Below are 27,977 nucleotides of genomic sequence, written 5' to 3' on the forward strand. Positions count from 1 at the left end.
TTTTTACTTGTTTTGACAAGTCCTTACCAAATAGCAGGATCTGTGGCTCTGAGGCCGGTGTTTTGCACAGTCCTGCAAATGTGGGATTGAGGGCAGGTCTTATTATCTCCTTGCAGAGGTTGTTTATTTCATATTGGGTGTTACACAGCAGAGCCAGAGTGTCTTATTGGTTGGTGGTCATGTCCACCCCATCCACGGAACGAGCATAGGATGTTATGGCTGACGTCAGGACCTTGAGGATATGCTGCAATTTTAGTTCCTGGTTTCGGATACTCTGCCCAACGTACCCCCAGATTTGGCTGTTGACAGCCAGTACGTTGAGCGAAATGCAGTTCTCCGGAGGCGAGTAGAGTTCTAGTGCCTCATTGACTACCTGTTCTTGTAGGGGTTTGAAGGACAGGTAGTCAATGTTGGCCGCCAGTTTTGGCTGCAACGGCCGCCCTGCTCGTGGTGTAGCCACGTAGCGATTCAGCACACCCAGCAGCTCTTCCTGGTCCTGTACCCCGTGCGTACTCCCGACATCTTCGGCCAGTGACCCCAGTTCCTGACCAGCCCAGTCCTGGTCGCCAACGCTGCCCTCGGCTGAGGGGGAAGCGATGGCCAGTGCATTGTAAGGCACTGGTGCGGGAGTGCCTGAACTCCCTTGGCGAGACTGCTCCAGCTCCCGAAGCAAGTCTCGCTGGAGCATTTTCTCCATGAGCCTTTCCATGCGGCTCAGGCGGCTACCTCTGCCGCTCTGAGGCAGCGAGTCTTCCTCGTCAGAGTCATCAGAGATTACCGGTCGGTTTGTTTTTCTTTTTGATTTGCCTCCAGTCCGCTGCTGTTGGTCAGGCTGCGCTAGCGGTACTGGGCTCGGCTCGGTATCAATGATTGTGGACCGCAGCGTGTGCAGTCCAGGTGCCGCCTCTCGCCCCCCACTGATGGAACGCTCCTGTTCTGTTGGAGTCGAACGGGGGGCGGTCTTTTTTCCTTGTCTTGCTTTGCTCATTTTCCAGCTTTTCTCGATCTGGAGTGTACAAAGCAGAGCAAAGTTTTGTAATTATGACCTCAGAGTAAGTACTTACCTGACGGTCTGCCTTTTTAAGCTTGTAGCGTGAGCGCCTGTACTCCCGTTCATCGCTGTTGCACTGCGTGAACGCTCATGTCGCGCATGCGTGCTGGACGGGTTCTTCACGTAGTCACTCACGTGACTCCGAAGTAAAATGATATTTTTACTCCAGCCCATTGCAATACTTGGACTTCTATTCCAAATGAAAACTTTTTAGTGGGAAACCCAAATCTTTTGCCAGGAGTAGGGTCAGTTTCATATTAGCCAGTTACTAGACCAAGTGGGACCCGGTGGGTACCGTCCCACAACGCGGGGGCGGGAGGGGGGCGTGCGGCGTCACAGGGAAGGGCTGGTCCCTTAATGCAGAGAGGGAGGGGGGGGTAGAGAGGGTGGGATGGTAGAGAGGGAGGGGTGGGAGGGGTGGGTAGAGAGGGAGGCTTGGCCACTGCCTGGGCTCCAGTCCAGGCCCAGGCTCGTCCTTGGTTCCAGCGGCAAACTCCAGCCGTCAGTTCAGCCACCGCCTGGGCTCCAGTGCAAGTCCTGACTTCACCATCCCTGTCCCTGGACCCAGGCTCGTCCTTGTTTCCACCGGCGGCTTCTTTCTCGGCCCGTCATGGCCCCATCCCAAGCTCAGGGCTTGGCCCTCACTCCAGCTCCAGGCTCGGTTCCAGTCCAGGCCCAGTCGCCGGGCTCGGCCCCGATGGTAGGGAGGTCAGAGCCAGTGATGGACTGAGCAGTCATCAGTAGTCAATTGACAAGATATTACAAAGTTGATATTACAAAGGACATTTATTGTCACATACACCAATTGGTGTAGAGAAATTTGAGTTGCCATTGCAGCACACCAATAAAAATAAAACACATTAAAGAATTTGACATTAAACATAAAAACATCCCCCCACAAAGGTTCCCACTGTGACGGAAGGCAGCAAAGTCCAGTCCTCTTCCTCTTGTTCACCCTATTTGAGGCCTCCGCAGTCGCCGCGACGGCGGCCTGATGTTTCAGGCCCTCTCGCCGGATGATTGAGCTCCGGCATCGGTAAAACACTCTCAGCGGCCTGGAGTGTCTGGAACGGCCGCTTGCTGCCAGAGACCGCGGCTCCCGAAGTCCACAGGTCGCGCTGGTCGGAGCTCCAACACTGGCGATCTCGGTGAAAGATCCCAGGCTCCGCAGTGTCTGAACTCAGCGCCACCCGCGGCTGGATGCTCCGCAACCACAGCTCTGCGATGTTGGAGTCCGCGGTCTCAGCACTCCGGCGCTGCCGCTGAAGCTGATGTTCTGGTCGGTCCCGACAGGAAAACGCCGCTTCAGTCCAGATGGTAGGCCGCGACGAGAGGGCGAAGATGCGGCTCGGAGGAAAGACGCATCTCTGACCAGGTAGGCTGAGAAAAGCAGTTTTCCCCCCACCCCCCCATATAAAAAGACTAGAAGACCTCCAACACAAAACTTTTAACACACTAAAAATAAAAAAGGGTGAAAGGATGAACAGCTGCAGGCTGAGCAGCCATTCTCGACGGCGCCCCCACTCGACTTAGTTGATATTACTTAGTTGATATTACTTAGTTAGTTTGCACACCAAGGTGCTTGGGGGTTGAAGGGAAGTTTGCTCACCTCTCAACTCCTTGTCCCAAATTTCCCTTTTAACTTTCAACCCCACCTCACCCTGGTTCTACATTTCACAGCTCTTGTCATCCAACATGAAAGAACAATCTGTGGAAATCTCTTGTTAATATTGTGTAAATGGGTGATATCTGGCAGAGATGCTGCCTCACAGCACCAGAGACCTAGATTCAATTCTGACCTCGGGTGTTGACTGTTTGGAAATTGCATATTCTCCCTGTGGTTTCCTAGTTACCTCCTACACCCCAAGGATATGTGGGTTTGTAGATTAATTGGCCTTCGAAAATTGGCCCTAATATGTAAGGAGTGGATAGGAAAGTGGGTTGACGTAGAACTGGAATGAAGAGGTAGATAGACACAAGAAGGGTCTCAACCCGAAACATCACCCATTCTTTCTCTCCAAAGATGCTGCCTATCGCACTGATTTATTTCAGCATTGTGTGTCTATCTTTGGTGTAAACAAGCATCCGCAGTTCATTTCTACACATAGAATTTCAGCACACATGTGACTCAGTGCTGAAATGCCCGCTTCCATGCTAAATCTTTCCATCAATCAAGATATCTCAATCCAAATTCTGATTTAACTTTTACTATCACATTTACTGCAAAAAATGATTAAATGTTTTGATTCCAATATTTTTGTATGCAAATATTTAAAATAACAACACAACTCTTTTAATTTTAAGACACAGTTTGTTTATGAAGGCACAACAATGCAATTCCTGGAGATACGCTTTTGTCACAAGATGAAAATTCAAACGATAGACAAATTGGTTGAATATTCAAAATGATTTGGACATTTAGAGTTCATATTTATCCGAATCAATCACCGTATCCATTTCTTTTATTTTCAGTTCTTCTGCCAATTTCTCTTTCATTTTCCTTTCACCATCCTATTGTGAAATAATTAAATGCAAAACTTCAAGTTTTAGTTATCAAAGTCAACACAACTTCATTGTCCTAGAAACAGGTGGGCAACTAGAAACAAACATGAAATTATGTAGTTCAGTACTGTACAAAGATATATAAATGTGTGTGTGAAGAATTACTTTGGTTTAAAAATGTTAGGTAACCATGATCACCAAGTTGTTCTACCATCAATAAAAATTAGAAATGCAAACTGCATTTGTACAATACCTTTCCTGTGAATTACCCTTGGGTTATTTTTCCAATGCTAAAATATACTGTATAAATGTTATAATTAGAATAAAAAATGAGGAACTAGCAACAAATAATTCCACCCCAACCCCCCCACACAATAAAACAGCTACCTTGGTTATCCCCCATGTTTGATTGGCATATTCCTCTGCATATTTGGCATCATTTGTAACAAGAAAGTTGTCAAAGATTGTACCAGACTCCACCTACGATACATAAAAACATCACAAAAAACAGCAATACAATTTCTAGGTATTTCACTTTAAAATATTTGTTTCCCTGATTCTTAACATTCTATTACCTGCCACAAATCAAGACCAAGAACTCCAATGTTATCATACTTGTACAAATTGACATCTGGTGTGTATTCAGGATTTACAGTTTTTGGATGGACCCAAATGCCTTTGAAATTAGGGTTCTTAATCTTACGAGATTTCCATTTACCCTGTTAAAAAAATGTGTTAAAATCATTTCAATATTCTCCCATCATTTGATCATTAAGAATATCTGCAGTTGATACAAATAGCAAATAAAATTAAATGAATCCATTAATATGTTATTAGTATTGATATTGCTTTATTATTGAAACATGTACCCAGTTACAATGAAAAAATTTTTTTTAACGTATTATTCGCAGATATGGAAGTATTTATCCAAGCGTAAAAGGACGCAAGCAATTTTGTAGAAATAACATCTATCATTGAATTAAACAGCACTGAAACTGGCTCTTCGGCCAAAATTGTCTATGCATATTTTGATAATTAGGCCTGACTTTCAAACTGCATCACACTAATTTAGGACAGTAATTGCCAGGTGGTGACATTTCTATCAGATCTAGTCAATGTGAATTATTTACAGAAGATGCTTTATAAGCATTTTCTCAGAAGGATTATGTGAAGGCTTAGATAAATAAAAGCTACGAAAGAATTATTAAGCCTGAAAATGTACAAATCCATCTCTGGATTGCAGATCATCAGGTCTTTGGGATTTATATATTTTCAGCCTTACTGCCACCTATTGTTCCCTATAGATCTAGATTGGTGAGTTGAGATTCAGATTATCTATCGTCATATATACCTGGGTGCAATGTAATTATTGCTCACATGAAGATTAGAGAACACAATCCAGATTATAATGATAGATATAACCATGCATACAAGGATAAATGCAAAACAGCAGATATGTGCATAAACTGTAGCACAATCTGAAATAGTGAATCATGTTTATCGTATTTCTAAATTTGCTTAGGAATGTAAATATTGCATTGGTTTTAATTGTAAGATTAACTCTACAAATATATCCTTCTCACCTCCCAAGTAATCCTCATCTTAAAATATTGTTTCCATTAAATTCCAGAGCATAAAGTTGCTTCTAATGCAAACTAAGACAATCAATGTTTGACTGATCTACAGATTTAACATTGAATGACTTCCCCACATTGGCTGATGTAACTAAATTGTTCACCTGAAGGCCGTTTATTCTCTAGTAATAAAGTATTATTGGATTGGTTCACATATCTGTATACATTTGTGGGGCTGCTACAATATTTTCTTGGATGAATATATTCCCCTGAACACCATTTTCATTTTCCCTGTGCAGGAAAGTTCTGAATGCACATAAAAAGTGTTTTCTCATTACAAATCATTTAGTTCTCTTTTGAACGCGTAGTAATTATTTATTCCCAAGAATACAAGAAAATAGGAGGAATAGTAGGCCACCTGGTCCCTGAAGCTTGCATATTCCATATGATCATGGCTGATCAATGCTGGCTTCAACTACACTTTTGGTCCAGCTCCACATAACTCTCAATTCTCCAAATCTTTCAAATATTTAGCTATTTCCTTTAATATATCTCAAGATACAATTAAATATACCCAATGACCTGACCATCACGTGGGTAGTACATTTCAGAAATTCACTACCACTGGATAAGAAATGTCTCCACTCCCCAGTTTTAAATTATTTATATTATGATCATGTTCCTCACTCTCCCACCAGTGTAAACATCCCTGTGCACCCTGAGGATCTTAAATGCTTGAACCCCTCATTCTTCAAAATGCAACTCCCTGCAATTTTTTCAAAAGGTCAGTGATCCTCTCATAAAAATATATTGATAATAAATTGTAATCTCATAAGGAAAAGACAATTCCATGTTCACCTTATACTCTATATTCTGAATCAACGGATGTTCCCATTCACCATCCATCTCAGTGTCCCAGTCATTTGGTTTTGTAGCATCAGGGTCTGGAATCTTTTCTGGTTTGTCCCAATCCTGATTACATTTTAAGAGGCAAGGCAAATTAGAACAAAGAATTAATATATTACAGAAGGCTGCGTGTTCGTATCACGTCGGGGTCACCAATGTGGTGCGTGGGTCTCGAAAGGAGGCACGAAGTCCAGAGTTTCGAGAAGCACCTTTATTATATTCCTCCCGGTTGTAGGGAGGACGAAACTAGAGGAAGATGGCACCCAAACCCCTGCCTTTTAAACCCTCCGGCTAAGGGCCGCCTCCGGACTGCACCAGTCCTGTGCCGAGGGGTTCGGCAGTATGATGGCACGACCCTTAGGAGCCGCCACAATATATTCCTTCTTCTGGGAGTGTTACCAGACTTAAGATGAAAATCTGCCTTGATTTAATTACAAAGGCTTTTGAAATTAGCTATTTTCCTGCAATAAATTTTCATTGGTCTCTAAAGCACTGATTGACATCACCAAATTCAGATGACTTACTATGGTTTATTAAATTATCAACTCCTACATTATACTCTTTCTGCTCTCTTTTGCATGTTTAAAGTATGCATACCCTGCATAAGCCAGCAATTTGTTCGAGAGATTGATTACCCAATTATCAGGTCTAGTTTAGTCTAAATTGACACATGCATCCCTTTTCTCTTCCAATTCAAATTAGAATCAACATTGCATCTCTTCAGTTACATCAAACAGAACATGGAACAATACAGCACAGTATCAGACCCTTTCGCCCACAATATCTGCACTGACCGTGATGCCAATCTAAAGATACCACTATCATCCCAATGTCGAAGAAAAGCAAGATTTCATGCCTTAACAACAACCATCCAGTGGCCTTGACATCCATCATTATGAAGTCCTTCAAGAGACCCTCGGACAATATTCAATTGAACTTTACTGGACATTATCTTGCACTAAATGTTATTCCAATTATCATGCATCTGTACACTGTGGATAGCTCGATTGGAATCTTGTAAAGTCTTTCTGCTGACTGATTAGCATGCAACAAATGTTTTTCACTGTACCTCGGTACACGTGACAATAAACTAAACTAAGTAATAACATCTGCCTGCACAAGGTGCATCTCCATCTATTCCTTGCCTGTTCATGTATCTGTCAGTGAATACTTTAATTTTGTATCCCAGTCCAACTATTGCAACATAAAGTGTTCCAAAAAGCTCAAATGCAAGGCTGAGGGATGACAATCCAGGTTCTAGCTTCAGCTTATACCACCCCGCCCCGCCCCCCCTCCACAACCCCTCTCTACTTTGGCATTTTATTTATCATGATCATTTTGTTATTCACAAGCTTTTACCACAATATTTGTTGATCAAACTTTCATGGTTCCACCCTAACACGGATCTTTCCTTATATTCTATACACCCATGCCCTTGTTTTCAACAATTTCAGGTCATCAGGCCAAATCATTAAATCAATCTACCTGCCTGACTGACCTGCTGAATGTTTTGAGCATTTTACGATTTATTTTAGCGGTCAAAAGAAAACCAGAAGAGGTATTTTGGAGGGCTAACTTGGAAGAGAAATAGTGCGTGGCATAGTATATTGAGGAGATTTTAGAGTTTGAGACTTGATAGATGATGGTATGACTGTCGATAGTAAAGTTATTAAAAGGAGGGATACACAATAATTTAAAGTGCTGATATATGGAAGGGTTGTGGTGCTGGAGATCAATAAAATAGAGAGTAGCAATGGCAGGGAGGCTGGAAGCAGGAACAAGAATTTTAAAACTGAAACACTGCTAGAAAATCATCTGAGAACCTATATGAGAGCCAATCTGAAACGTGAACTAAAGATTCAGTCCTATAATGAAGATGCTCAAGAAGTGAGTAAATCATTAACTTCTAATAACTATCATCACCCAAATTACATATTTAACAATTGAAAGGGCAAATCTATAGAAGGCTGTTACATTTCTAAAATTGATCATTATGGTAGTTTCAAGTTTGTTTTAAGCTTTGTCTGCTTACTTCCGGTTTTACATCATCAGGGTCATCAATCTGCTCTCGGTCATCCCATTCATCAGGCTTCTGAAAATTTGGGTCTTTAATCATTTTAGCAGGCAGCATGTCCCAGTCATCCTCCAGAGAACCAGATTCAACTTTTTTGTTATCCATCTTCACTTCATAAGTGTTATCAGAATTAAGTATTAGAGTGTAGAGATGAGTGTATTCGTCATCCTGTGGAGCAAAATATTAAATTTAGCATCAGAATCATAAATCCATACAGCATGGATACAGGCCCTTCAGCCCAACTCACCCATGCCGGGCAAGATGTCCCCATTTAAGCTACTCCCATAGGCCCAAATTTGGCCCATATCCTCGTAAACCTTTTCCATCCATGTACCTGTCCGAGTGTCTTTTAAATGCTGCACCTTCCTCAACTGCTTCCTCTTGCAGCTCGTTCTTTACCCACCATCCTCCGAGTGAAAAGGTTGCCCCTCAGGTTCCTATTAAATCTCTCTCTCTCATCTTAAACCTATGAATTCTGGTTCCTGATTCTCTATCCTGGGTCGGAGTTTGTTTATTCACCGTATTGATTCCTCTCATGATTTTGTACTCTTGTATAAGATCACCCTTCAGCATCCTGCGCTCCAAGGAGTAAAGTTCTATCTGCTCAACCTCTTCATACTGCTGAGGCCCTCAAGTCCTGGCAACATTCTCGGCCATTGCTTTGTCCACTTCCCCGTCGACTGCCGCCGCGTCTCCTCCTTCTCCTGTCTCTTGAAAGATGCTTCACCTTGGAACATGTTGGCAACTCCGGGGGTGGAAGAAGAGGGAGCAGCAGAATGGACAAGGCGACCAGAGGAGGAGGAAGAGGCGGTGGAGTGGACAAAGCAAAGGCTGACAGGAAGAAGCAGCAGCTGGTGAGAGGGGAGGGAGCCCCACGGCGACAAAGCGCTACCTGTCGGTAGCAGCAGCCTGAAGAAAGCACTGATGGCCAAGGGCTACAACATGAGCCGCAACAACAGCCGCGTCAACCGGACGGTGTGGCAGCTGGCGAAGAAGTTTCGCTGGTGCGGGACAGCTGCATTTTTAATTAATTTTTTACCAAAAAATAATTTTAATTAACTATTTACAAAAAATACACACTAAAATATAAACAAACCCACCACCATAATACAAAAATAAACAAATATTCTTAAATATTATATTACTATTTCCCCATCCTTATTGAGGCTACCCTTCATGCAGTGCCCAATGGTCCCAGAAATACCCAGAGGGGTGGGGGGGGGGGGGGGGGGGGGGGAGAGTTGTTACCAAACTGAACTCACTGTGGAATGAATCCATTAACGGAGCCACTCTGCTGCTGGATTGTAAGTTGTCTGCCTTCCCTCTGGAAGCCTCCTCGTCCCCATCAGATGCCGAGTTCCCAGAGCTCTGGTTAAACGCGGGGGCTGCTCACAGTTAAGTCTGTGAAAGCGGCCCCATCAGAGAATGTGAGCAGCAGCAGGGTTCACTATAGGAAGGACTATTGCGCCTTTACCCCGCCCACCCGTCGCCTTATCTCTTCTCCACTGAAGCAGGTCGGTTGGGCACAGTTGCCAGAAGCTGAAAACTAAATATCGCAGTGGGAAAGCTGCGGCTGCGGTTCTGGCAACAGCCGGCGTTCTGCGCTGTCTGGAGGGGAGAGGGTGAGTGGGGGGGAAGAGGGGGAGAGGAGAGGGAGAGGAGGTGGGAGAGGAGGGGGAGAGGAGGGAGGAAAAGGAGAGGAGGGGGAGAGGAGGGGGGAGAGGAGGGGGAGAGGAAGGGGAGGATGGGGGAGAGAGGTGATGTGGGGGGGGTTGGAGTGAGCGGGCAGGCGGGCGCGCGTTGGAGTCCAGCTGCGGGAGGCGTGGCGCGAGGGTACTTGGAGGCATACTGGAGGCAGGTGGGCCTGGATTGGTCGGCATGTGGGCATTGTGACGTCAGCAGCTGGAAAGAGCCGTTCAGATTTTAAAAATTGAGTTTTGTTTGAGTTTTGTGATCAATTTTACTCAAAATCTGGGGAAATAATTGACCAAGGAGTGGATGTGCGAATGTAAAAGTAAAATCGCGAGCGAAATGGTAAACATGTCGCCATTTTTGCGTCTGGTTTTCACGGAGTAATGAATCAAAGGCAAAATGCCTTACACCCACACACACAGAATTTTTAAAGTATATAGATTACCTTGCATTTAATATCTTTCTTAATCAAGTGATTCTTCCCTTTGTAGTTGAAAATCACATGGACTTTTTTGGTTGCTGCTCCACAAATATCTGGGCCTGATGAATATAATGGCTTGAAAGTTTATACATTTTTTCTTAAACTGTAGAGTTTCTTAATCTAAACACCACACTTTACTGAAGCTTGATGATGACCGTTTATATCTGCTCCATTAACAGCTTCAAAAATTGCACATCAACTGAATAACAAAGCTCACTGCAGCTTCTGTTCAGTCCAGTAAGTATTATAGACAAAATGTTGCATGTTCCTGACAGAATTTGCATTTCCAAATAAATACTGGGCCATGAATTTTCTATTCTTGGCCTCATACCAACCACTACACACTCTGGTAGCAATGGAAGCAACCCTATACCTACATATTTTGAAAGGCCTTGGCCAGCTATAAAAGCTGCAAGTGTTTTTAATAATTTAAATTGAAGCAAATGATTAAAACACTTCTTGTTTACTGAAAATTTGATAAATTCTTAAAAACAGAACTTGCATTCATTATCCTAATCACCAGCCCTACATACATGTAAAATTAAATTGATTTAAGGGACAATTCCCATCATAACAGGGAATCTCTGTAAGTCTGTTTTCAACTGCAAACAGGATCAGCATCCAAATCAGAGTTCTAAAAATTAATATAGGCGTGAGATTTACGGGTTTAAAAAAAAAGAGGCCCAAACTGTATGTTAGTTTTCATATTCCAAAAGGGTTATCAAATAACTTCTATATATACACAGGTCCACCTCCGGTTTTCCAGTAACTGGTGGTCTGGCATCACCATTAAGGTCATAAGTGACAGGAGTAGGATTAGGCCATTTGGCCCATCAAGTCTACTCCACCATTCAATCAAGGCTGATCTATCTCTCCTTCCTAACCCCATTCTCCTGCTTCTCCCAATAACCTCTGACACCTGTACTAATCAAGAAGTATGTATTAATCAAGACAGAATTACGAGAACGCACTTGAAATCCTCCCCAGAAGACCTCTCCAAGTGGCACCTAGACCGGTTGAGGCTGCCGATCTCGACCTCATCCAGACTTCCATGGCCAACCGGTGAGGGTTCTAGAACTCTAACAACAACCTAAAGTTCACAATATGTACTTGGTCATAGTGCAAAGGAAAATAAAGAGGGCAAGGGATAAAGTGCTTTTCCCCCCACATGCATTGGTGCAAGAGATGTTCATGGGACAACTGATGCAGATGCTTGGTGGTAAATAATAAAAGCATTTTGGCTCCTCAGCACTTCCTGCTCATTTTAAGCATGAGATTAAATTTAAAAAAGTAAAATTGACAATTAATTCTAATTACTACTTACCAAACATTATGTAGTAAGGGGAATCTCCATTCATATCCTCTTGGTTCAGATCAGTCGGAAAGAGCTTAATGTATCCTCCACCACAGTCAATATTTTGCTCATGTTTCACAGTGAACTGTGTAACCATAGTTTGTCCTTCATTATTGAACTTTTCAAATTTAATTGATCTTGCATAGAATTTTGCATCTTCACTTGTCTGAATTCCTGGGTTGGGATAGGAGTCAAAGGATGAAAAAATATACTATATATTTTATGATCTTTTGGACAGCAGACTACAATAAGCACTACAAGGAGTTTTAGCACCATTCAAGATTTCTGCCACATTAATTTACCACACTGTCAATAGCAAGCACACAATGTGATGGCAAGAATATTAGAATTAGTAGTAGTAGTTTATACAACTCCTTAAACCTGCTATGCATTTCAGCATCAATTGATCCTGAGTTTAGAGCTATTCAGATTATTCACCACACAAACCAGGCATATAAACCTACTAAAATGCAAGCAACAGACCTAACAATAGGTGAAATTCTTTAAAAGTGTAAAAAATTAAATGTTCAGTACAAGTTGTTACCTCCTGTGTGTCAAGGCAAGGGATGCCTCATTAGGGCTAGAAAACATTAAGTTAAGAATAAAAAAGTCAGGAAAAGAAAAGGTGACAAAAATGCTGGAGAAATTCAGTGGGTGAGGCAGCATCTATGGAGCGAAGGAAATAAGTAACTTTTCGGGTCGAGCCAAAACGTTGGCTATTTCCTACGCTCCATAGATGCTGCCTCACCCGCTGAGTTTCTCCAGCATTTTTGTCTACCTCCGATTTTCCAGCATCTGTAGTTACTTCTTAAACAAGAAAAGAAAAGCATAATTTTTTAATAGCACATAAATTGTTTGTAGATAAAGTTAAACATATAAATCAAAAGAAAGGACTTACAAAATTAAAGTAAAGGAATAATAACCAGAACAATATGTTTAACTTGACGAAAATGAAAGGTAATATTAAATAACAAAAATAAAATGAATGTAATATGTTTAGGATTAATTGAATGCATAGATGGAAAAGCAGTATCAGCTGGAAGTTGGGAGTGACATAAATCAGCAAGGATAGATTATAGATTTTAAAAAATTACCATGTGCAATTTTCCAAACACATGATCTTTTTTGATGGGATTGGAGAAATAGAAGTGGAGAAAAACTAAAAACTTGACACAGACAAGTTAGTGTACATTCACTTTTGCTTATCCTACAATCATTATTTACCTTTGTCCTTCTCAGAATCCCCATAAAACTTTCCAGCATTGAGTATGAATTTACCATAGTCCAACATGTGTTTTGATTCTATCCATCTGCTTTGCCAAACATCTGAAAATAAGTATTTGGATACTCATGATAATGCATCTGAAGGATGATGCGTGTATTATTACATAATCTAAAAAGTTACAAACAGATTCAACAACTAAACTATAATGAAAAATTATTTTCTCCGTGTCGCAATATGGCAGATTTATCATCATTAATGGCTGAAGAATGAAGACTATTTTCAATTTGGTTATTCAGCAAGCCCACTGCTCTAGTGTTACAACTAGCCTATTTGACTTTTTTTCCCCCTTAATTTATGGGAAAAAGTCTCATTTGATGATGATTTATTATGCATCCTTAAATCCTTTGGTTTATATTGTCACGTCTACCGAGATAGTGAAAAAATGTGTTTTGCATGCAATCCAGGTAAATCATCCCATAGGTGTACATTAGGTGGCACAAAAGAGAAAATGAGTGCAGAATATAGATTACAAGTACAGAGAAAGTGCATGTTAAAAAAATGTGCATTGGTCGCAATAATATTGGCAAATTAGGAATTCATCCGGCAAACAAGAAGTTCATTTAAGAGCATGACGACAGAAGGTTAGAAGCTGTTATTGAATCTAGTGCTGTGTTTTTCAAGGTTTTGCTCAGAGAGGGGAGAAGAGAAAATGACTGGGGAGGGGACGGGGGCGAGTGGTCCTTGATTATATTGGCTGGTTTCCTGAGGCTACCTGAATGGTATATAGAGTGGATGGGGGGGGGGGGGGGGGGCAGGGGTGTCTGGGGCAATGGCTGGTTAGCATGATGGACTGGGATGTGTTCACAACTCTCTGCAATTTATTGTGGTCTCACACAGGGCAGTTGTCATACCAAGCTGTGATGTATCCAGATAAGATATTTTCCTTGGTAGATCTGTATAAATTGGTAAGAATCATTGAAGATATTCCAAATTTTCTTAGTCTTCTGACAAAAAAAGAGGTAGTGGTGTTCTTTCTTGGCCGTAACAATGTGGTTGGACCGGGTCAATTTGTTTGTGATATGTACACCAAGGAACTTGAAGCTCTCAACCATCTCCACTTCAGCACCATTGATGTTGACAGGTGTTTGTATTCTACCTTGCTTCCTCAAGTTGATGACAATTTCCTACATTTTGTGGACATTGAGGAAGAGGTTGTTGTCTTGATAATCATGCTACTAACCTGTCTTTCTCCAACCTGTACTTCATTTCATTGTTGTTCGAGATCCGGCCCACTATAGCAGCATCACCTGCAAACTTATAAATGGAATTAGAGCAGAATTAGGCTGTACAGTCTTGAGTATCGTCTTGAAGGCAGATCTATAGTCAAAATGAGTCCAACATGAGTGCCCTCGTCATCCTGATGTTCCAGGGATGAGTGTAGGGTCTTGAAGCTGGTATATGCTGTGCACTTTTTGCGGCAGTAGGCGAATTGCGGTAGATCGTGGTTATCTGGGATGCTGGAGTTGATGTGCGCCATATCCAGCCTTTCAAAGCCTTTCATAATGCTAGTGGTCTTCTTACAGCAGGTGGGAATCTCAGATTGGAGTAAGAGAGGTTAACGACACCTATGCATACTCCTGCCAATTGGTCCAGCTGATTCTGAGAACATGGCCAGGGCTCCATTTGAGCCTTCTGTGAGTTTGCTCTCATTAAGGTGATCTGACATTAAGATAGTGAACTTGGACACAGCTGCACCCAAGGCTATTGGGGTGGGTAACGCTATTCCACTGATCTGCTGTTCAAAGTGAGCATAGAATGCATTGATCTTGTCGGGGAAAAATACATTGTCGCCAATGATTCTGATTGTAGCCCATTATTGCATGCGAGCCTAAGTTACCATTTTCACACAGTTTTCACCCAAATTGAATTGTTTTACAAGATAACAGTTTAGAGCCTACCTTATTATCACGGGTCTTAAACTCGTTCAAATCTGTATCTAATTCACATCTAAGAAGAGTCTCATCATCTTTTCAAGTCTCTCCACATAATTGGTTCTGTCATCTCTGGTTACATTTTGGGAATTTCCTAACGTAAAAGTCATTGGAGCCATGCCATATTTCCTTGGTCTTCTGAGAGAGAAGAGGCATTGGTACACTTTATTGGCCAAAGTAATGGCCTACCTGGTATTTTAGAAACAGTCCATTAAATTTCCTTGTTTCTATCCCAGCATGTTGTTTTTCCATTCTTGAAGGTTATAGGTTCAGAATTGTTTTTTATCAGCTTGCTCTATACCTTCAGAGATTTGTGTATCTGCTGTACCTAATTTCTCTGCTGTTTCACACCCTTGAAACTTTTATCATTTTGTTGCCTTATTTTTCCAATCAAACAGCCAATTTACATTTTTCGACAATTAACTTAAAGATCAATTTCTGAGGTTCATTGTTTGTTATATTTCTATATTCCAGGTCAATCACAAGCTTTGAAATACAGTAGTTCCCTATGTGCCCAAGACCAAATAATTAAAATAAAACCGTTCACTTTACTAATTATTTTCTTCACTGCGGCAACGTTGTATCCAAGCTGACGATATCTTTTTTAATACAATAGGCTTTATGTTTTAGGATTTCCCAGCTCCCGGAGAAAGTCCGGAGGCTGAACATAGCTTGAAAATATTGAAAATAAAGAAGCATCCGTAAACTTCCAAGTTATCTTTATGAGTTTTGTTAAAATTTAGGAGCCAACGCCGATAAAGTTACACATCACGAATGGAAACGTCAAGGTAATGATTGCTTTTCGCACAAATAATTGTCGGTACCTATAGATCAATAACCAAATCCGTGTTACCACCCTACATGCAGTAAAGGGGGCGACTCGCGCTTCTTACTTGTAACCTGAAGTGCAAACTTTGCGCCTTACCGCCATCCGTGAACTCTTCCTTCAAATAGATCAGGGTGTCTGCTAGCGACTGGACGACCAACAAAGCCAGCAAAAGAACTACTAGCTTCATATCACTGGGGTTAACAGATTGTTTCGTGCAGTTGTTATTCTTATCGTCAGTTTATCGTTTAGTAATTTTGGGAAACACAAAATCTTTCCAGCTACCTAACACCCAGTCTGCTGCACACTGGCAGTAAACCATTGGGTGGGCGTTAATACCTGACGGTGACCTGACAAGGCCAATGGCGAGAAACTACGCAGTGGGTGGGCTCTGTGAAGTCAGAGAGCCACACAGACCTGTCATCGTGTCTACACAGAAGATCAGGTTTAAAAAAAACTAGAGCACATTTCTAATTTGCCAATTACATTAAATTAGTAACAAAAACACTCAAATACATTTTCAAAAGACTCGACAATAAATTATAAAAGCAATAAATGGACTATTCCTTAACACCCACACGACATGTCCACATATGTCAGAATTGAGGCAACGCTAATATACCTGATTCCCACCTCTGATTTTACTGAGAAGCTATGCTGAACATGGAAATTCATTATGATCGACACAAGGAACTGCTGAAGCTGGTTTGCTAAATATAAATAAATGCTGGAGTACCTCAGCGGGCCAGCCAGCATCCCTGGAGAACATGGATAGGCACTAGTGTTCAAAAGGGAACTGCAGATGCTGGAATTCGAAGGTACACAAAATTGCTGGGGAAACTCAGCGGGTGCAGCAGCATCTATGGAGCGAAGGAAATAGGCGACGTTTGGGGTTTCAGACTGATGGGGGGTGGGAGAAAGAAGGAAAAGGGGAGGAGGGGGAGGAGCCTGAAGAAGGGTTTCGGCCCGAAACGTCGCCTATTTCCTTCGCTCCATAGATGCTGCTGCACCTGCTGAGTTTCCCCAGCAATTTTGTGTACCTATGGATAGGCACTAGTTGTCTTAGAGAAACAAGAAACCAGGAATCCCAGCAGTTCTTCCACATGAGACAGGGGTTCACGTGCACCTCCTATAACCTTAACTACTGCATCAAGTGTTCCTGATGGGGCCTCTTACATTGGCAAGACCAAGCGTAGACTTGGCGACCATTTCGCTGAACACTTATGCTCGGTCTGCCATACTGACCTTTGCGTTCTATCCCTCCGCCATTGCCAGAGTGCAACTGAAGGAACATCACCTCATATTTTGTTTTGGTAGTTTACAATGGTCTGACCATTGCCAATCAACCCTGTCTCCTCACCAGGGTGTGGGGCGAGCTGGTGTGTGGGCGGGGGGAAGGGGGTAAGAGAGCTCGGAGAAAAGACGGGGGCAGAGCCATGGGGGAGAGGGGGGTATCACGGGGGAGGGGAGGCAGGAGCCAGTGAGGGGGACCAGAGGGGAAGGGGCTGTAGCTGGCGGTACGATGGGGACTCGCAGCGGGCGCTGCTCGTTGGTCGTTCTCCTCTGCCGGGATCAGAGTCTTTGCTTTCCGTTTGGCGACATCGGCGGCATCTCCGACACCGCGCCGTTTACGGTCACTCCAAAAATTGTGTCCGATTGGAGTCCTCTGTTGGCCATCCTCAGTTCCAGTAAAGACGCGATGGCGTAGGAAGGGGCGGACCGTCCCGGTGAGTGACAGAAGATACCAATCCGCGCGCCGCTGACTGGCAGGAGAGGAGATCGATCTACGCACGCGCGGTTTTTAAGATTTTTAAACGTCGCTAACTTTTACAATATACCACCGATCGGAACTAAATTTTTTGCACTCGCAGCACAGGAGAACGGTGAGTGAGCTGGCGAAAAATCGTATCGCTATTCTGTACCATTTTTGTGCAAATGGAAATACCACGTAAACCGGAAGAGCACAAGATCAGTTTTAATTATGTATAGTTAGATATACACATTAATGTTGTCAAATTGCTGGAGTAATTTTGTGGCTCAGGCAGTATCTCTGGAGGACATGGATAGGCAACATTTTAGGTTGAGACTGAATTGATTGAGGGAAGGGGAATGGGATAGGTGGATGCAGGTGAGGTTGGTTTAATTGGCAGATGGGTGAACAAGGGCTAGAGTTGAAAGGAGGAAAAAAGGGTGTCAGAAAAGGAGAGGAATGGAATGTAAAGCCAGAGGATGAGGATATAGGTGGAAGTGATGAGGTGGGCAGGATAATGGGAGAAAATGGTGTGGCACAGGTAAGAGATGGGAGAAAAAAAAGAGAAAGTTATTGCATAAAATTGGAGGATTGAATCTTCGTGCCATTAGGCTGTAAGCCACCCATGCAGAATATGGGGTGTTGTGCCTTCAGTATCTTCTTCTCCCACTATCCTGCACCCCCCTTTCCCTTTCCCTCTAGTTCCCTTCCACCTATATCCTTCCATTAGGCTTTACATTTCACTCTTCTCTCTTAAATGTTGGGATAGTCCCTGCCTCAACGATCTCCTCTGGCAGCTTGTTCTATACATCCACCATCTTTTGTGTGAAAAGTTTACCCCTCAGATTCCTATTAAATCCTTTCCTTTTCACCTATGTCCTCTGGTCCTCAACTCACCTACTCTGGGCTAGAGACTCTGTGCATCTACCTGATCTATTCCGCTCATGATCTTATAGGGTGATTTCACGAAAGGTCACTGGAGCGTAGATCCGCACCCACGTGACTGAAAATTTTAACTGGGGGACAAGCGTCACTTCCGGTACATGTTAGTGAATGGGAAAACACGCACTTTCACACCCGTTAAAAACATCGAAAACGGCCAGGTTTTGAGCTGCAATTTACTGAGCCAGTCGGGGTGACCGTGAGGCACAGCTACCTAAATTTACAGTATAAAAAAAAGATAGAAACTAAGGTAAATACAAGAGGGAGCTGAAGGGGCAAAATAAGCGGAAGTTGTTAGCGGACATTTTTCGTGGAGATTTAAACATCCAAAATATCGGGAATTATCGCGTTTGCTCGCTGCATTTCATCAAAAGTAAGGCATTATTGGCTTTGTTATCTTTATTCATTTGTTAGATGAAAAGTATTAAAAGTTAGAAATCCTTCAGTAAAATTGCAAAATCGCCCATGGTTCTTGGGTGGGTTTTAACATGCAAAATGAAAACGCTTCTGAAGCTCCATTCACCATTTAAATATCCGTGAATCATAAATGCGTCTTGAAATAAATTTTACTCAGATGCAAGCTAAGGAATGGTATAATTGTCAGCTGTTCATTTGACAAAATCAGGATATTTCTTGGCTAATAATAAAATGTCCGCCACTCCACCGCCCTCCAGCAGCCCGCAGCCATCGCCTTACCTGCAGCCTGGACTCAGCACCGGGACTGAAGCTTCCATGCTGCAGACTCACACTCCCCTGGGTTTGACTGCGCTGGGTCCTAGTGCCAGTCCCTCCAACCCTGGTAACATCAGTGGCTGTTCCACTGGGTCTTCCCCATCCCCCTCAAACCATGTGACCGTAGCTCTTCCCCACCCACACCACAGTCCTCATACCCCCTCCTCCCTGACCACCCACCACCCCCCCACCAGACATCGCCTCGGTCTCAGTCCACTCACCTGCCTTCCTCCGGCCCCAACCCCCATCCTTGCCATGTGTTCACCATCCCCCCTGACCTCCCCCTCTCAGACACCGAACGGTCTGTCCTCAGCAGAGGCCTCACCTTTGTCCCCCTCCGTCCCCACCTCAATGAGTTCCGCGCCTGCTGCGATTTGGAGCTCTTCTTCCGTCGCCTCCGCCTCACAGCGTTCTTCCATGGGAAGGAGTCCTCGCCCCCCATTGATGATCCCTTTTCCCATCTCCAATGGGCCCCCTCCTCTCGAGCCCCCCACAATCGCCGCTACGGGCGGCCTGATGCTCAGGCCCTCTCGCCGGGATGATGGAACTCCGACGTCGGAACGGAAGAACACCCTCAGCAGCTTGGACTTCCGAATCGGCCACTTCCTACTGGAGACCGCGGCTCCCGAAGTCCACAGGCTGAGCTGGGCGGAGATTCACGCTGGCGGCCCTCGGCAAAGGGGTCCCAGGGTTCCGCGATGTTGAAATCAGCGCGGCCTGAGGCTGGGAGCTCCGCAAACCACAGCTCTGATGTTGAAGCAGCAGGCCCAACACTCCGGAGCTTCAAACGACGATCCAGGTAAGCCATCACCCACTCCGCGGTGAATCGAATATGTATTTTAAAACGTACTGTTTAATGACAACATACAATAGGTTCTAAAAGTGTCACACTGTCACTTTTGGGTAGGCATGGTCCTCTAGTTGTGGGGGTGCGGGATTGGGAGGGGGGGCCTCACACGTGAAATAGCCTAAGATCACCCCTCCAAGGAATAGTCCCAGACTACACAACATCTGCCTATAGCACGAGAACATCGTATTTATTGTCCACTCCTAATTGCATTTGAGAAGGTGTTGAATAGGGAATCCCAGAGTTTAGCCCAGGTGGATAGATGGAACAGCAATATATTTCCAAGTCATGAATATTTGTCATTTGTAAGGGATATTGTAGATGGTGGTATTTCCATGCATTTGTTGGTCGTGGCTTCTTTTGCTAGTAGAGATTGTAGGTCTAGACTATTTTTGAGTAGAATTTAAATAACAGCAGTACATTTTGTAAATGGTACAAACTTAGCCACAGTATGCTTATGTAAAGAATTCATGAAAGCGATTGATGGCTGCCAATAAAGAAGGCTGCTTTATCCAGCATAATGTCAACCCCTTGGATGTTGGTGCATCATTCATTCAGGCAAATGAACAGCAATCCATCACACCCCTGCTTTGCATTAAAACTTTGGAGAGTAAGGAGTCAGCCATTGCAGATATACTCCCTAACATAGTCATAATGCACGGAAACAGATCCTTCGGCCTAACTCATCCATGTTGTCAGAGATTATTATCTTCTGCCATCTATGTGGCAGAAATGTAACTCAATTTTAAAATCAGTATATCTAAATGTTGTCACCAAAGTTAGACACAATGTGCTGGAATAAATCAAAGAGTTAGGCAGCGTCTCTGAAGAAAAAGGATGGATGATGTTTTGAGTTCTTCAGAATCAGCCTGAAGGGTCCTGACACAAAACATCATCCATCCTTTCCCCCCCACAGAAGCTGCCTGACCCGCTGAGTTACTCGAGCACTTTGTACCTCTATTTGGTATAAACCAGCATCGCAGTTCTTTGTTTTTACATTTAAATGTTGTTAATGTATTATTGCAGACAAACATAGCCTGCTTTAACATTATTGCAGACAAACATAGCCTGCTTGGTGTACAGAATAAGGAAAGATGTTCCAATTCCGTCCATAGGTCCTCTAAAAATAGGACCTATGGACGGAATTGGAACATCTTTCCTTATTCTGTACACCAAGAAGAGTCTTAGTCATTGAACATAGAAACATGGCCTTTGTTTGATCATGTTTATGCTGACCATTAGCACCCATCCATTAATCCCTACAAGTAGTCTCTCACCTACTATGCCTTGGTGACTCAAGTACTCATCCAAATGCTTCTTAAGTGTACCTGCCTCAGATTGTACCATTCCAGATTGCAACTACCTTCTAGGTGAAAATAAATTTCTTCCTCAGATGTTCTCTGAACTTCTTGCTCCTTACCTTAATCCAATGTCATCATGGCACCTCTTCCAGGGGGAAATGTTTCTTGCTATCTTCCTATCAATGCTCTCATAATTTTGGTTGGCTATAACAGATCACCCTATCAACCTCTTCTACTCCAGTGGAAACAAACTCAGTGTCAGTAGCAGCTGTAAAATTCCATCCCAGTCAAACATCCTTGTGGATCTCTTCTGTGCCCTCTCCAGTGCAATCTTGTCCTTCTTGTAATGTAGTGACAAGAACTACATACCATATTCTAATCATGATCTGACCAATGTTTTGTGAAACCAAGTCAAAGAGCCATGACAGGAAGCCAATGTTTGGAACGTGAGTCACAGTGCCCTCCATAATGTTTGGGGCAAGCCCATCATTTACTTATTTGCCTCTGTACTCAACAATTTGAGATTTGTAATAGAAAAAAAAAAAAATCACATGTGGTTAAAGTGCACATAGTCAGATTTTAAAAAAGGCCATTTTTATACATTTTGGTTTCACCATGTAGAAATCATAGCAGTGTTTATACATAGTCCCCCCCCATTTCAGGGCATCATAATGTTAGGGACACAGCAATGTCATGTAAATGAAAGTCATGTAGTCATGTTTAGTATTTTGTTGCATATCCTTTACATGCAATAATAATAATAATAAATTTTATTTAATGGGCGCCTTTCAAACATCTCAAGGACACCTTACATAGTATATCGGAATAACATATAATCGGAATAAAACAAGTAATAAAGACATCACAGAGACACAAATTAAAAACAGGATTCAATCCAAAAACAGAAAATCAAAAACACAGTGTGAAGAGGGAGCAGCGGCAGCCAAAGCGCGCCAGCGTTCACTCTCTCTTCACGGCAGCCATCTTGGACACAGACCTACAAGACTACAATTAGACAAAAAAAATCATCCCCCCACAGTGGGTAGCACTGTGGAGGAAGGCACAATGTCCAGTCCCCACCCCATGTTCACCCCAAAGTCAGGCCTATTGAGGCCACCGCAGTTGCCTCTACGGAGGCCCGATGTCCCTGGCCGTTCTCACCGGGTGGTCTTGCCCCGGCGTCGGGAGAGTCCTTTCGGCGGCTGGGCCACCTGGAACGGCCGCTTCCTGGTTGGAGCCCGCGGCTGCCGAAGCCGACAAGGCCGCGCCGGTTTGGAGCTCCCAGGCTCCCGATGACAAAATCGGCGCCGCCTCTCCGCTCCGCAGACCCGCAGCCCGGAGTTGTTGCTCTCGGCGGTCCAGCTCGCCAAGCTCCAGCGCGTCGCTCCAGCGCGGCGACCCAGGCAAGGGATCGCCCGCTCCGCTCCAGCGCTCCAATGCTGTGCCGCCGCCGAGGCCGAGGTGCTGGGCGGTTCCCGCCAGGAAACGGCGCTCCAAGCCCGCAGGTAGGCCACGAGGACGGGTCGACGGGCAGCCCGGAGAAAAGGCTGCCACACCGACCAGGTAGGGACCTAGAAATTAAGTTTACACCTACCCCCCACATTAAAAAGACCATATCCCCTACAAACAAAAAACAGGACTCACTAAAAACTATAAAAAAAACTGATTTAAAACGGACGGCTGCTGGCTAGCAGCCGTTCACCAAGATGGCTCCTCCTCCGATGACTGCTTGAAGTCTATGATTCATGGACATCACCAGTTGCTGGGTGTCTTCTCTGGTGATGCTCTGCCAGGCATGCATTGCAGCCATCTTTAGCTTATACTTGTTTTGGGGGCTCGTCCCCTTCAGTTTACTCTTCAGCATATAAAAGACATGCTCAATTGGGTTCAGATCGAGTGATTAACTTGGCCACTCAAGAATTTACTATTTCTTAGCTTTGAAAAACTCTTTTGTTGCTTTAGCAGTATGTTTGGGATCATTGTCTTGCTGTAGAATGAACCGCCGGCCAATGAATTTTGAGGCATTTGTTTGCACTTGAGCAGATAGGATGTGTCTATACACTTCGGAATTCATTATGTTACTACCATCAGCAGTTGTATCATCAATGAAGATAAGTGAGCCAGTACCTTCAGCAGCCACACATGCCCAGGTCATAACACCCCCACGACCATGTTTTACAGATGAGGTGGTATGCTTTGGATCTTGGGCAGTTCCTTCTCTCGTCCATACTTTGCTCTTGCCATCACTATGACAAGTTTTGCTCTTTTAAGCAAAGATTATAGAGGAGCAAGATAGACCACTCCTCGAAAAACGAGTAGTATGACGTGTGTGATTGTCGACGCCATTTTATTGAGCATTTTATTGGGTTGTCATGGCGTCCTCATCTAAATCTTCATCTCACTGCTCCGCTATCAATTGTTCTAATCGTAAATCTAAACGACCAGACCTGTCATTCTTTAGGTTCCCCGATAAAAAAGAAAGGAAAGAAAATATTATTATTATTTTTTGTCGATATTCTGTCGTGAAAATGTTATTTTCTGTTCTCCCATCAACGGCCATTGTGAAACTAGGTTTGTCGGTACATTAGAAAGTTAATAGACTTATTTTTAATAGATCTTTACTTACCACTATAATAAAGACAATTTTAACACTTCTGTATGTTTTTGGTTTTGTTCTTGTAAGGGATTGGTCTCCAAAATATGGCCCGCGGGACACATTAGGCCCAGTGACCACGAGATTTTTCGAGCTCAGATTCAAGTCCGAGAACGCGGCGGCTGTTACCCGTTATAGCCCTCGAATTGTCGAGACATCACAAGCAAAGATCACAAGCCCGCCGTGAAGAAGGGTGCAATCAAAGATTATACAACTCTGCTCTATCATCTTTGGGTGCAATGGTGGGCCGTGGCGTTCGGCGGCGGTTGCAATCAAAGATACTAGAGGAGCTCTGCTCTATAATCTTTGGTCGGAATGGGACGGCTGAACGTTATAACATGCTATCGTTCCACCCTCCCTCTCCCCCTTCTCCCTCTCCCCCCTTCTCCCTCTCCCCTCTCGATCCCTCTCCCCTCTCGCTCCTCTCGCTTCTCTCGATCCCTCTTCTCTCGATCCCTCTCTCCCTCTCCCTCTCCCTCTCTTCTCTCGATCTCTCTCTCCCTCTCTTCTCTCGAATCTCTCTCTCCTCTCTTCTCTCGATCTCTCTCTCTCCCTCTCTTCTCTCAATGTCTCTCTCTCCCTCCCTTACGCTTAAAGAAATGGCGGCCGTGACGTTCCGTCACGTAATAATAATAATAATAAATTTTATATTTAATGGGCGCCTTTCATACAAAATCTCAAGGACACCTTACATAGTAATCGGTATAAAAACATATAATCGGAGTAAAACAAGTAATTAAAGACATCACAATGACACAAATTAAAAACAGAATTCAATCCAAAAACAGAAAATCAAAAACACAGTGTGAAGAGAGAGCAGCAGCAACCAAATCGTGCCAGCGTCCACTCTCTCTTCACGGCAGCCATCTTGGACACAGACCTACAAGACTACAGTTAGACAAAAAAAAATCATCCCCCCACAGTGGATAGCACTGTGGAGGAAGGCACAATGTCCAGTCCCCACCCCATGTTCACCCCAAAGTCAGGCCTATTGGGGCCACCGCAGTTGCCTCTACGGAGGCCCGATGTCCCTGGCCGTTCTCACCGGGTGGTCTTGCCCCGGCGTCGGGAGAGTCCTTTCGGCGGCTGGGCCACCTGGAACGGCCGCTTCTTGGTTGGAGCCCGCGGCTGCTGAAGCCGACAAGGCCGCGCCGGTTTGGCGCTCCTAGGCTCCAGATGAAAAAGTCGGCGCCCCGCTCTCCTCACTGCCGCCTTGCCGCCTCTACGCACGCCGTCTCTCCGCTCCGCAAACCCGCAGCCCGAAGATGTTGCTTACGGCGGTCCAGCTCGCCAGAGCTCCAGCGCGGCGACCCAGGCAAGGCATCGCCCGCTCCGCTCCGCTCCAGCGCTCCAATGCAGTGCCGCCACGCAGGCCGAGGTGCTGGGTGGTTCCCGCCAAGAAACGGCGCTCCAAGCCCGCTGGTAGGCCACGACGACGGGTCGACGGGCAGCCCGGAAAAAAGGCTGCCACACCGACCAGGTAGGGACCTATAAATAAAGTAACACCTACCCCCCCACATTAAAAGACCATATCCCCTACAAACAAAAAAACAGGACTCACTAAAAACTAAAAAAAAAACGAATTTAAGACGGACGGCTGCTGCTAGCAGCCGTTCACCAAGATGGCTCCTCCTCCTGTGGACTGACGTACTACACGTCAGTCCATTGGATTTCGGAGGAGTGGTCTATCTTGCTCTGCTATAAGATCTTTGCTTTTAAGTACTTCTTGGCAAACTGTAACCTGGCCATCCCATTTTTACTGCTAATCAATGGTTTGCATCGTGCAGTGCAACCTCTGTATTTCTGTTCATGAAGTCTTCTGCAGTGGTCATTGACAAATCCGCACACGACTCCTGAAGAGTGTTTCTGATCTGTCAGACAGGTGTTTGGGGATTTTTCTTTATTATAGAGAGAATTCTTCTTTCATCAGCTGTGGATGTCTTCCTTGGCTTGCGAGTTCCTTTGCGATTAGTAAGCTCACCAGTGCTCTCTTTCTTCCTAATGATGTTCCAAACAGTTGATTTTGGTAAGCCTAAGGTTTGGCTGATGTCTCTAACCATATTATTCTTTTTTCTCAGTCTCATAATGGTTTATTTGATTTTCATTGGAACAACTTTGGTTCTCATGTTGATAAACAGCAATAAAAGTTTCCAAAGGTGATGGAAAGACTGGAGGAAAGACCAGGTGCTGAGAGCTTTATACCTGCATGATGGAGGCAATTAAACACACCTGAACAATTACAAACACCTGTGAAGCCATGTGTCCCAAACATTATGGTGTTCTGAAATGGGGGGGAATATGTATAAACACAGCTGTAATTTCTACACAGTGAAACTAAAATGTATAAAAACTGACAATGTGCAATTTAACCACATGTGCTTTTTTTCTATTACATATCTTAAATTATGGAGTAGAGGCAAATAAATAAATGATGGGTCTTTGTCACAAACATTATGGAGGGCATGTATGAGGAAAAAGTACATATGTATTGGAAATCAGAGGAGATGCAGCCTGGAGTGCTGGGCATGATGTATCACTCTCCATTTTATGATTTTTATGTTCCTTTGTCTGTATTCCAACCATTTAACTGAACTGATTTTATGGCTATTGTTCTTTTGTTTGTCTCTAACTCCTGCCATCACTCAGATGATTTCTATAACGTGTGGCTTTGAGCAACCTCGGCCTCATCCTATCAGTGATCTTCCTTTGTCTTATCTCTCCCCACTATCTCTATAACTTAAACTAACTTGTCTTCTTTCTTTCCCACACTTGACAAAGTGGCTGAACCTCTCTTACCACATATATTACCAAACTTGCTGGGATTTCCCAATATTTTGTGGTCTTGTTTAAGATTTCCTGTATCTCGATTTTCATCTATCCTTCTTTCTTTGTCCTCCCTGAACCCAGATCCATCTACATGACAATTATTATTCTTTAAATTAATTTGTGAATCCCATATATTACACCAACATCATTAGGTTCAATGTCTTATTGTAATTGTAATTTTATCTAAACCTTTTATACATTAGTTGTAATTTTGGTCAATTTTTGGTCGTCAGAACCTCTGTACGTCTTATATAAAAATAATGAACAGATAAAAGTGTCTTTCAAGTGTTTGGGGTCCAGGACAACAACATAAACGTTGAAGTTAATAACAAAACTGTTGTTAATGTTTGAATGCCCAATGACGGTTTACTTCATTATCCACCCTGATAATGCGCACGTAGAGCCGCAGCAAGAATTGCCTTGTTTTGTTCCCGGTGCATCTGACAATTAAACACTATCAATTCAGTTATGTATAAACACAATTAAATTCTAAATAGGGGGCCCGATCGAAACGTCCTCTATTCACGTTCTCCAGAGTTGCTGCCTGACACGTTCAGTTACTCCAGCACTTTGTATATATATATATATATAAAATACTCTCTCACCAGCTGAGAGAGCAGAGCAGGTCCAATTCACTCCAAATATACAAAGTTTCATGGAGGCAGTTTAGCAACCGAGGGGTTAAGAAGGAAATAATTTGCTCACATTATAACATACATTAAAATGAGTCGGCGTTCCCGTAAATACAGATTTGTAGGTGTGTAAACCTGACCTCTTTAACAAAAAAATCCTCTAGCGATGATAACATTTGGGTCTCCTCCCCTCTACCCAGCTCCGTTCCCAATGAGCGGGCGGCGCTGACGTAACTGTGGGTTTGTTATCATTCCCTGAAGATGGCGTCGATCATGGAAGGGCCGCTGAGCAAGTGGACCAACGTTATGAAAGGATGGCAGTACCGCTGGTTCGTGCTTGACTACAACGCGGGCCTACTCTCTTACTACACGGTGAGTGTATTCGAGGTGACTTAACAAGGTCGGTGGGGGGTTGTGGTGGAAGCTGTGGTTGACTAGGTCTGTGTGCGAGGTTTATTTGGTTTCTCCCCTGTCTGCCCGCCCTCCCTCACGGCGGACTACATTCCTGCATCGTGAGCGCGGCGGGCGAGCGAGCGAGGGCCCGGGCCCGAGTGGGCGGCCACGGAGCGTGTGTGTGACGCCGCTATTGTCCAATCACATTCCCAACTCCTCAAGACG

At 43.9% G+C, this 27,977-nt stretch overlaps 2 protein-coding genes across 6 annotated transcripts in view; one reads left to right on the forward strand and one right to left on the reverse strand.

Moving 5' to 3' along the window:
- Positions 1 to 3,340: 3,340 nt before the first annotated feature.
- On the reverse strand, positions 3,341 to 27,630 carry LOC116977813 (calreticulin-like). Of its 3 annotated transcripts, none has more exons than XM_033028592.1 (9): positions 15,776 to 15,985; positions 12,859 to 12,960; positions 11,605 to 11,808; positions 10,245 to 10,339; positions 8,066 to 8,275; positions 5,986 to 6,099; positions 4,129 to 4,272; positions 3,941 to 4,033; positions 3,341 to 3,562 (listed from the first exon to the last, which is right to left on the reverse strand). In XM_033028592.1, exons 1-9 carry the CDS (start codon positions 15,864 to 15,866, stop codon positions 3,470 to 3,472), a joined length of 1,146 nt encoding a protein of 381 aa, XP_032884483.1. In that variant the 5' UTR covers positions 15,867 to 15,985; the 3' UTR covers positions 3,341 to 3,469. The 3 variants fall into 3 exon arrangements, with proteins under 3 accessions (XP_032884483.1, XP_032884485.1, XP_032884486.1); XM_033028594.1 differs by lacking the exon at positions 15,776 to 15,985 and adding an exon at positions 27,500 to 27,630 and having other exon boundaries at positions 3,356 to 3,562; XM_033028595.1 differs by lacking the exon at positions 15,776 to 15,985 and adding an exon at positions 19,065 to 19,164 and having other exon boundaries at positions 3,356 to 3,562.
- Positions 27,601 to 27,977, forward strand: part of osbpl9 (oxysterol binding protein like 9) — a 129,110-nt gene continuing 128,733 nt past the window's right edge. For all 3 annotated transcript variants that reach the window (XM_033028585.1, XM_033028586.1, XM_033028587.1), the window contains exon 1: positions 27,601 to 27,731. In XM_033028585.1, the coding sequence (XP_032884476.1) occupies positions 27,621 to 27,731 (111 nt within the window). In that variant the 5' untranslated portion in view covers positions 27,601 to 27,620. The remainder of the gene's footprint in view (positions 27,732 to 27,977) is intronic.

Source organism: Amblyraja radiata, chromosome 10 (genome assembly GCF_010909765.2).
Source record: "Amblyraja radiata isolate CabotCenter1 chromosome 10, sAmbRad1.1.pri, whole genome shotgun sequence".
Lineage (NCBI taxonomy): Eukaryota > Metazoa > Chordata > Chondrichthyes > Rajiformes > Rajidae > Amblyraja > Amblyraja radiata.

Excerpts from the sequence above, each read along its gene's own strand:
- LOC116977813 (XM_033028592.1), bottom strand. The coding sequence starts at position 15,866 with ATGAAGCTAGTAGTTCTTTTGCTGGCTTTGTTGGTCGTCCAGTCGCTA. Across the intron at positions 8,276-10,244 it reads AGAAAGATATTAAATGCAAG|GATGACGAATACACTCATCT; the intron begins GTAATCTATATA and ends TTTGCTCCACAG. Across the intron at positions 4,273-5,985 it reads TTCAGAATATAGAGTATAAG|GGTAAATGGAAATCTCGTAA; the intron begins GTGAACATGGAA and ends TTTTTTTAACAG.